Source organism: Dacryopinax primogenitus (assembly GCF_000292625.1).
Source record: "Dacryopinax primogenitus strain DJM-731 SS1 chromosome Unknown DACRYscaffold_13, whole genome shotgun sequence".
NCBI classification, from domain to species: Eukaryota; Fungi; Basidiomycota; class Dacrymycetes; order Dacrymycetales; family Dacrymycetaceae; genus Dacryopinax; species Dacryopinax primogenitus.
In genome coordinates this window covers 479,679-488,952 of record NW_024467210.1, presented here as the reverse complement: position 1 = coordinate 488,952, position 9,274 = coordinate 479,679, and the positions used below count along the sequence as shown (strand labels likewise).

The window sequence follows — 9,274 nt, the reverse complement described above, 5'->3', positions numbered from 1 at the left end:
CTATTTCTCATTGGCATTGTCTCAGAGCACATGGAACAGCACCTCACAGGGAGGGCCAGGGAGCTGCTCTCAAGCCTTTAGTCCTTCCCACCGCTTGTGGCTTTGTCGTATGGGGTTTGTAAGGCCAATCTCATCCTAAGTTCATGCGCTGTCTCTACGGAGGTAATCTCCGATGAATGCTGCGCGTGAATTGGCTGAAGCCATGGACGGTTTCCATCGGGGACTTCGGGGGTAGTTTGAACACAGGATGTTTGGGATTGTATTGTAGTTAGTCCATCGTAGGCATACTCAATATATTCGTTGCCGGAACATCCGTTCTACCGGCTCGCATGCGGTATCCGGATACCGCCGGACCGATATCGAGGGTCTGTCTTACTTGATTAGTTTCAGTTACTTTCCATTTGTTCCTTCTATTTCACCACCTCCACATTCCTTGACTTTCTATATTAGATAGCTCGTATACCCCTGTAACGGGAGGCCGAACTCTTCCCCTTCGACCACTCTGTATCCCCTCTCTAGCTAGCCCCACTCCTTGGTATCACACATTATATTCACAGCCTCGCCGGTCACACAGAACCGCGGCTGTGATCACACGATCAAATTATCATGATAGTCCCTTCGCATAACATGTCTCAGGCTGAGTATCTTCTGCGCAACACTGATAGAATATACTAAAATATCAGAGATAATTCATTCTTTCTAACACACAAACAGTGTCATCTTCGCCTTTATATTTCCGGTGTATGTCGCGGGTCCGAAACCCAACAGTTTCTAATACGATCACATTGCTAAAGGAACCTAGTTGCGCAACAATTCAATCGTGTGACGCTGCTACCTCGAGGAGATCGACCGTTCGAACATTTCATACCAACTCCAACACGGAGGAAATATATTTCAATGTTGCGGCTGTACTGGATTCATTCCATATCTGTTTACCAGGTGAAAATGTTTCTGTCACTCCCAAAGTTCCGCACCAGACTATAAAACACTCGCATCCACGACGTTCTCTACCTCACGTAGTGCCGGACACTCGCAAATCGCCTGATCCACTCTCCTCAACTCACACCCCTGCCGGTCAGGACACTCTAGACTAATCACTTTCCCTCACTTCCAAATCGTCGCGACCACCCCTTTTCGATCACGATGTTGTTCAACACTTACACGACTGTCGCCTTAATCGCTATTGCCACCGTTGGCAGTGCCATGTCTCTTGGGAACCCTACCCTGGATACGCTTGAGGGTCGCTCGTTCGACGAAGAGGACCATGGTCTCGAAAGGCGCGTAAAGCTCCAGAAGCCGTGCAACTCGAAGTATCAGAATTGCGGAGACAAGATCAAATCCGTAAAGAAACCGAAAGACTGGGTGATCGAGCGTTCTCTCGATGACAAGACCGACGTCGAATTTGACCTCGACTGAGAACTCTTGGATGCGCATGCAGACGGACAACAGAAATAGATACTGTAGTTAAATCTCGTGTGTTACAGTCCTGTCTTCGTCGGTACTCAGCAGCTCAGGTCAATGAAAGAGGATTTGAAATGATTTGGTTTGCATCAGCTCCACCACTGGCATGTTCTTACATTCAGTCGTCTCCCTTTAAGCCCAGTATGGATCGGACATCCACATTCACGAGTCTTCGCGCCCGTGTAAATGTCTCGGAACTGCACATGTTGTTGAAGAGGATATGACCATCACGTGTGCACAGATGCAGGTTATTCGATACTGATTTTTTTCCCCAGAGAGTCCACTCATTCGTGAATGCCCACCACCAACTCGACCATAAAGCCATTATCCAACGCTTTGTCAGCGATGAGATTCGCGAGCTGAGCCCAGGTTAGACCTGTGCCAGACGTGAACGTCTTTCACTGTTGGCATCAGCTAATGTTTAGTCTTGGGCGAGATGACGGCTCTGAGGCCGTTACCGGTGATCGTCCAGTCGTACGCAGCTAGACCGAGTGGTCCCTTTGTGGCTTGGAAGCCGTCAGCCCCCCAAAACGACTGGCGTTGCGCCCCGGGTCGGAGCCAATTGGCTTGGATGCTCGACAGGTGTGTCTTGATTCGTTCGGAAAGCGACGCGGCGGTGGACCTCCGCCCGCTCGTTCTGCGACAAGGCAGCCATTGACCGAGCGACGTTGCCTACAGTGGACATGATTGAGTGGGCTGAGCCAAAGAGGATGGGCGTGACAGCAACGGGCGACAGGGGCAAGAGACGGTGCAGAAGTAGAGTGACAGGTAGGGCTCTCGTATGTGCCTACCAGCAGTGTGAGGAACGGCTCTTGCCCTATTTGGCATGGTACCCGTGCGTACCAAAACGTGTATGCCACCTCACTTGCCGTACACCAGAATACCACAGGATTGGGATTCCACGCCGAAAGAGGCAGGCAATGTGGGAACATGTTCCCCCGCTGGCACCGTTGCCAGCAACATTTCATTGTTCCGACCGTATGTGTATACCCATAAGATACTAGGACAAGGACTCCCATGACACCTCCCTCTCAAAGTCCCCTTGTGGCACTGGATAAGGAATATCGACGCTTGCGTTTGCATGTGCGATTTGGAGATACCTGTCATGGATCTGCATGACACGGGTTTGTGTCTCCTAGAGTGACACGGTGCAGTGCTTCATTCCTAAAAGTAAGCGAGGTATTTCCGGAAAGTATTTCATGACGACACTCTACTCGACGGGCAGCACGCATCAGCTTGACTGGGAGGCGGCCGACAGAACCTAGTTTTTGATAAGGGCCAAAAATGCTCTCACAGAGGAAGTCCATTGTCAAGCGGGTCGGTGTGGATTAGCATACGATCGAGGTCGATGAGGAGGTACCGTTTGCCTGATTGCATATCGGGATCCTCCTGAACCAAAATATTCCCGTGATGGATGTCCTTCCGAAGAAATGCCAAGCGTACGGGTTACTGCACTGTGTTGCGACGAGAAAAAGGGCGTACCCCGTGAAGCAGACCCGCCTTGTGAATTTTGTAGCAACACTGGAGGTGGGGAATATAAGCATTTTTGTGAAACACCAAGCGCGCCTGCTTACTGCGATTAGTTGTGCGAAGATATCCCACACCTCAAGGAGTGTGATCGTCTTGGTACGAAGCTCTTTGTAGCTGTTCGAGTCCATCGGACTGATAGTGATGGTGGTGAGAAAGTTTGGCTTCAGCTGCTCGAAGAGGAGAAAGCGACGGCTTCCAGATTCCCCGCCTACCGCCCGTGGATACGTGCACATGCAGAGCGGGACCAGGATAGGACAGCTGGTCGGATACTCTTTCTGCAACATGTCGATGTACGTTTCTTCATTACTGTCACAGGCGACCATTCGAATGTAGATATGATCATATGTCTTGATGTGCTGAGTTCGTATGCATTTCAAGCCCTGTAGGCAGTGATCAGCACATATGTAACAGCGCCAGGCAGACAGGCTTACTCGATATATGACCCCCCCCCCGGCTCCACGCCCCCTTCCAGCGATTCCAACTCGAGCTTGTATAGATGATTCTCGAAGAATTCAGAAACTTGCTTCCAGTACTCTCTCGCTTGTTCAAGCTCCCAAGGTACAGATCTTCGCAAGGCTGCCCAGAGTTCGGCTGGCGCGTCTGGCGTACTGTCACCCCCCACAACAACCGAGGTGCCCAAACATCTGAATTGGGTATTCGAGAAGTAGTCGGCCAACAGAATTGACATCAGCTTGGATAGCAACCATGGTGGCAACAATACCCGCAGAGATTGTACAGTGAAGCGGAAGAGCCACATGATAGCTATAGAGTCGAGCCTGAGTTCGCAGACCCTGAAATAGCAGCCCCCTCACGGAGGTACGGCGAGTGTGCAGCCTCTTCTGGTTAACGGTGTTCGTGTTCACACCTTCGATGATGTCGATCTCCCGCCCGTCGTCATCTGACAGATCCAGCCTTTCTCATCGCAGTGGACATGAGGGTATAACATAGATAGTCCGGGAACGGAGAAGTTGTACTTCAGGTCCAGGGGCTCGAGCCATGCGCCCTCCTCTGGGGTGAACATGCTGATGATAGTGAAGCGTGGTGCGAGCGGCCAGCTGTAGTGTTTGGGGGCATGTCGAGGTATGAACCGGGACATCACATTGCCTGACGGGCTCGCGAGCACAAGCAACGGCTCTAGGGATAGCAAAAGCAAACTGAGGGGGTGCATGGCCGGACGGGAAAGAGGAGACGGGAGGGGGAAAGACAGAGACCACCGCGCAAGTAACAGGCACAGAAGACGCCAGTTTATGTACCTCGTTTAATCGACCCAGCAAGCTGACACGGGACAGCGCGTCATAGCAGATATCAAGCATGACAAGTGCTATCAAGCTTCCTTCCGTGTGTGGCAGAAAGAATGCTTCTTTGCCGGAAAGATTAGTACGCCCATACAGCCTCAAAGTGGTGAGACGACCGTTAACGATTTGATGGTTTGCGTGGTGCGCTGCACATGGGCGTCCCACGATGTCATATCAAATCAGATGGGGTGTCACCGAGAAGTCCACGCTGCGTAGTGTGGGAGTGTCCCAGCTTCACTGATAAAGAGAAGACGAAAGCTGGAAGCACAGATAAGGGATCGTTCAACATCAACCGCATGGTCCGTTGCCCTCATGAGGTGTCTTGGCGGAACTGAATTGCACTCTCCACCACAACGTAATAGGCCAACGTAGAAGATAGCAGAATGCCCGATGTGACTGGTAATCTGAGTGACGAAAACCTCATAACTTCATTTGATAGGGAGAGGGCAGCAAGGGGCCCGGCGGCATATGTAGCTTCGGTGCCGACGTGTCGAACATAGCTCCGAGAGATATCGGCCCAGGTTGCAAAGAATCCTGCCAAAGCCCTGATCGGTTCTAGTAATAATGTACAACATTTGCCTCACCTCTAGTAGGATATAAACCCAGCACTCCAGTTCCCGACTTACTTCTGAGCCACAAGTCCGAGCACGCACCGCTTGATAAAGTATTCGTGTAGTCGATCATCCTTAGTGAGCTCGGGATGGAACGTCGTCACGAATTTCTTCCCTTGGCGCATGGCTACCACGGTGTAGTCTTTGTTGCTCGTCTCGGCCGCATCGTGTAGTTCGGCAGGTAGGCAAGAGGGAGGGACACGAGCGACAATCTCGGTGTGTATGGAGATCGAGGTGGGGGCAGACTCGTTGACGTGCTCAATGATCTGGTACCGGAATAAGCACAAACACACTCCACTTAACATCCGTCTTTCATACTGGGGCACGGATAAAGACACCCGCGAAAGGGCGCTCCGGATCTCGCAACGCAGGAACATCGAGCATGACCTCGAATGACTCTAGCTTTCTCACTGAATCAGTCACTTTGTCCCCATTTACCCTGCAAAACCCTCATACCTGCGTCCCATATCCATTCCTCTTCACACCGACCCCCATACCGCCAAACAGCTCCTGACCACCCTTCTTGAGCCCCGTCGCCTCCTTAGCCAAGAGGATGCACCCTGCACAGGTCCCCCAGACGGGCTTATCCACATTCTGGCAGAACTCCTTGAGCAGGTCGAGCATCCCTGTACGCGCGGCAACAGAGGCGATCGTCGTGCTCTCTCCGCCGGGGATGATGAGCGCGCTGCATTGAGCGAGGTCTTGCGGTGTGCGCACGAGCAGAGACGTCAGCGGATGTGAGGGGAGCTTGAGCCGCGAGAGGATCGTTTGGTGCTCTGCGAAAGCCCCTTGGAGTGCTAGTTGATGAGTGGAGGTTAGCTTCGTTCGATTGAACATCAGTGCGGTTCACCAAGGATGCCAATGACGATCGTCTCTGGAGTATCGCTGGACATGGTTGCAATACTCGCCGCTGCCGCTCACTCACGAGCAGGCCGACGAGGACGGGAGATGAGGAGGTGGATGACGGATGATGGACGTTCTGGTTAAGGGAGGTACGGCGACGACGGCTGCAGTCAGGATCAAAAAAATATTATCGGTCCCTGTGCCGTCGGTAAAAGGCACACGACACTCCTTGAATGCACATACAATGTTGCTATGCCGATTGTATTCACCGATATAATACTATGCTGTGACACCAGCAAACAAATCCTGGCTCGCAACAAAGTTTTCGACTTTCCCAAGACGCTCCGTCCAATCATTCAGTCGAACTGCAAGCTGCTCGATCTGCTCTCTTCCCAGGACGCGTGGTTGAACCCATGAGATGTGTGCCTGCTCAGATACTTGATCAAGTGTGCCACGAATTAACTTCAAGCTGAAATACGCGCTTGTATCAGATCTCACAAAGTGCAATGAGGTATGTACGAATCATACCTCAGTGCCTTCATTACCAGATGCTCGACCTCATCCTGAGGCAGCCTTGTCTCTTCTGCAATCACCTGGAAGCTGATCGGTCTTTCCTTTCCTGACCGCCCCTTGCGCTGGAACACTGTCTCGATCAGGGCCATCAGACAGATCTTTTGTCTTAAGAACTGGATGTTTATCGCCAAGATGGGTTCGCGGTTGAATTGGGTGGCGAGCACTTCAAATTTGCCGATATTACCGCTGTTGAATACGAACAAGAGATCGCGGATCCACTCATGTGGAGATCCGTTCAGAGAATCGAGGATAGGGTGCATGAGAAGCTCGCCAAAGTTGTAGATGGTGTGACCTAATAAAGCAGCTACGGCAAGATCGTGGGCGCGACTTAAGCGGTCTTCAGCGGAAAGGTCCGTCTCGGGGTTGATGCAAGCGAGGTAAAGGAGGGAGTTCTTGTAGTACGGTCCATACTCAGCCTTCGCCTGAAATGTGGAGTTAGAATGGAAAACAGCGGGACGGGGCACCTTGTTGCGAACCTTGTAGTAATCGGCCGCTACTCGGTAGAACGCGGCGTTCACACCACCCTCCACACTGTCCAGAGAGTCCAACACTTGTTCACACTTGTCTACGTCTGCTTTTGTCCCCTCGAGATCACCGAACAGCAACTTGACATGGGCAAGAGTGGAGAGGAGGAGGATGTGGGCTTCCGGGGAGGTCTCCACGTAAATGCGGGTAAGGAGTGATGTAAGAAGTCCGAGAGTTTTTTGCGGATCTTTCGTTGGTCGTCAGCATATACGTAAGATGCATCCCCAAATCGACTCACCGTCTATCTGACGACATACTTTCACGCCCATCTCAGCCAGCCGCAACTGGTTGATCTTCCCTTCAAAGTTTTGCACGAAGTTTTTGAATAGGTCCACCTGGAACGGTCCTGAATCTGGGTGCGACAAGAACTCGTTCACTGTTACAGTAAGTTGATGCCATCGTCTGAACAACAGTGTGAGGACAGATAGTACAAGAATAAGCAACGAGTCATCCCACTTTTGGTCGTAAAGCGTTCGGAATCGTTGGAACATCGGACGAAGGCTCGGCGGTGCTTTGTTCAGCGCATCCTCCAAGTACACGTCCACACGATGGTGGTCGACATCCATGCTGGACATTGTTGTGCAGATAGCAGTATGTGCAGGAGATGGTATGCAAAGACCAAGGTAAGTATATGCGCCGACGAGTTGAACGCGAAAGTGCCCTGGGCGGGACGCGTCACTGAGAGACGAAGGGGCTGTGCTGGTACTTCTTTTGATTTTGCCGCCCAACGACGACGACCACATACAGATATATCGCAGAATCGCCTCGCACCATCCCATATGGCTATTTATGCATCGGAAAACTGCCCCTTTCATCAGGACGAACGACGGCATTTCGCCGTCAAGCTTTTCGCGTCCGGATGGGATGCGGCCGTGACCTTTTTCATCCTGCGACTGTCAAGTAGCGCCCGCAAGAATGCCAGCGCAAGAATGCAAGCGCTGGTCACGATGCACTGCTCTATTTCTGATGTAAACTGTGCTGGAAAAAATGCTGGACTTGTACATGTTGAGCAGTGAACGCTGAGGTCACTGTTCAATCAAGTCATTGCGTCACTGAAAGGGCTTAGGATGCCCTTTCACCATAAACCAAACAAATATATTACTGTCTAGCAGTAATGCATAGCGTGTACAAAGAGAATTCCCTGAAAAAAGGGCGACCTACAGTCGCACACTATGTCTCAGTCCATCGGACGATCCGATAGCCAGAGGAGGCGGTGTTACCTATTGTGGTAAATATGGGGGCATGTACGTGTCCCTTACAATCACCCTACGCCAACGCAGACTGTGACACGCCCGTCCATGATCCCGTCCATGACACCTTTTTTTAACCAATCCACTCCTCGACCCATGCCAGCGCCTGCCCCCAGTCTAACAACGCCCGTACTCCAACACCAATCGGTGCTAGTGTCCCGATTGCATGGGGCCGCGGACTTTGTACCCAAGCAATCACTGTATTGCGGGCATATACACTATAAAGGCTTGAGCCAACGACAACAGAGAATCATTGCACCGTCTTTCAATGTCTTCTTCCCCGATCACTGCCAACCGGCCCAGGACGCTCATCCTGCCCGATCTCGTCTCCTACTGCTCCTTCGATCTCGCCATCAACGAAGGTTGCGAGGTCTGTTCTGCGGATTCGATAGAATGGATCGCGTCATTCGGAGATCTCTCGGAAAAACAAAGGGCGTCGATGGCGAGCATTAAACTTGGAACTCTCGCGGCAATGAGTTGGCCCAGCTGCGATATCCATGGACTGAGAATCGGGGCCGACTTTATGAACTACGTATTTTGGCTGGATGACTATACCGATGGACTTCAGCACACCGAAGCTTTACGGGTCAGAGAGGTCGTTGTCGATATACTTCGTCAACCAGAGGCGCATTGTGAGCAGGGCAGGTCCGGATCGGCATTGGAAAAGCTTACCTACGAGTGAGTTCATACCTCGAGGATCAAAAACCGAACTCACTCGATTATCCAGCCTTTGGGCACGTATGCTCCCCAACTGCGGCCCTGGTGTCAGAGCACGGTTTGTTCAAGGCGTTGACGAATACCTCTTGGGCACTTCCAGTCAATGCGCCTATCGGGCCAAGGGGCCGATCTCCAAGATGGAAGAATATATTCTTCACCGTCGCGATGATGGCGGTGTCAGACCTTGTTTTGCGATTATCGAATACGTGTTTGGTTCTACCATCCCTTTATCAAGAGCCTGGAGGATGCAGCCGTGGATTTGATTGCTTTGTCAAACGTGAGTTGTATGTGTGGCACATTGAAACGGTGCTGAATAAGAGTATAGGACCTGTATTCCTTCAATAAGGAGCAGGCTTATGGCGATCGGAATCTCCCGGTCTTCATTGCGATGGAAGAAAACGGCCTCTCAATGCAGGGGGCTCTGGACCTCCCTTGGCAATATAATCCATAACTGGGTTCACTGACTTTG

At 51.5% G+C, this 9,274-nt stretch overlaps 4 protein-coding genes across 4 annotated transcripts in view; 1 reads left to right on the top strand and 3 right to left on the bottom strand.

Annotated features, from left to right (window-relative positions):
- Positions 1-1,535: 1,535 nt before the first annotated feature.
- Positions 1,536-2,137, bottom strand: DACRYDRAFT_23236 (uncharacterized protein). Its single transcript, XM_040773165.1, has 2 exons — positions 2,072-2,137; positions 1,536-2,049 (listed from the first exon to the last, which is right to left on the bottom strand). The coding sequence occupies exons 1-2, from the start codon at positions 2,114-2,116 to the stop codon at positions 1,876-1,878; spliced, it is 219 nt and encodes a 72-aa protein (XP_040627196.1). The 5' UTR covers positions 2,117-2,137; the 3' UTR covers positions 1,536-1,875.
- A 2,475-nt stretch (positions 2,138-4,612) lies between these two features.
- Positions 4,613-5,899, bottom strand: DACRYDRAFT_23235 (SNO glutamine amidotransferase). Its single transcript, XM_040773164.1, has 5 exons — positions 5,748-5,899; positions 5,354-5,694; positions 5,216-5,299; positions 4,871-5,163; positions 4,613-4,820 (listed from the first exon to the last, which is right to left on the bottom strand). Exons 1-4 carry the CDS (start codon positions 5,788-5,790, stop codon positions 4,909-4,911), a joined length of 723 nt encoding a protein of 240 aa, XP_040627195.1. The 5' UTR covers positions 5,791-5,899; the 3' UTR covers positions 4,613-4,820; positions 4,871-4,908.
- A 22-nt stretch (positions 5,900-5,921) lies between these two features.
- DACRYDRAFT_81215 (PCI-domain-containing protein) lies at positions 5,922-7,404 on the bottom strand (the record flags this gene model as incomplete). The annotated part of the gene is made up of 5 exons (XM_040776498.1): positions 5,922-6,209; positions 6,269-6,735; positions 6,790-7,025; positions 7,077-7,240; positions 7,295-7,404. The coding sequence occupies 5 exons, from the start codon at positions 7,402-7,404 to the stop codon at positions 6,020-6,022; spliced, it is 1,167 nt and encodes a 388-aa protein (XP_040627194.1). The 3' UTR covers positions 5,922-6,019.
- A 952-nt stretch (positions 7,405-8,356) lies between these two features.
- DACRYDRAFT_81212 (terpenoid synthase) overlaps positions 8,357-9,274 on the top strand; it is a gene marked incomplete at both ends in the record, with an annotated part of 3,864 nt that continues 2,946 nt past the window's right edge. The window contains one exon of the mRNA XM_040776497.1: positions 8,357-8,766. Coding sequence (XP_040627193.1) covers positions 8,357-8,766 — 410 coding nt within the window. The remainder of the gene's footprint in view (positions 8,767-9,274) is intronic.

What these genes read in the sequence shown, in the direction of transcription:
- DACRYDRAFT_23235 (XM_040773164.1), bottom strand. Translation starts at nt 5,790, where the DNA reads ATGTCCAGCGATACTCCAGAGACGATCGTCATTGGCATCCTTG. An exon ending in GATCGTCATTGGCATCCTTG is followed by an intron (nt 5,695 to 5,747) that starts GTGAACCGCACT and finishes CTCATCAACTAG; the next exon opens with CACTCCAAGGGGCTTTCGCA. An exon ending in GGAATGGATATGGGACGCAG is followed by an intron (nt 5,300 to 5,353) that starts GTATGAGGGTTT and finishes TCAGTGAGAAAG; the next exon opens with CTAGAGTCATTCGAGGTCAT.
- DACRYDRAFT_23236 (XM_040773165.1), bottom strand. Translation starts at nt 2,116, where the DNA reads ATGGCTGCCTTGTCGCAGAACGAGCGGGCGGAGGTCCACCGCCGC.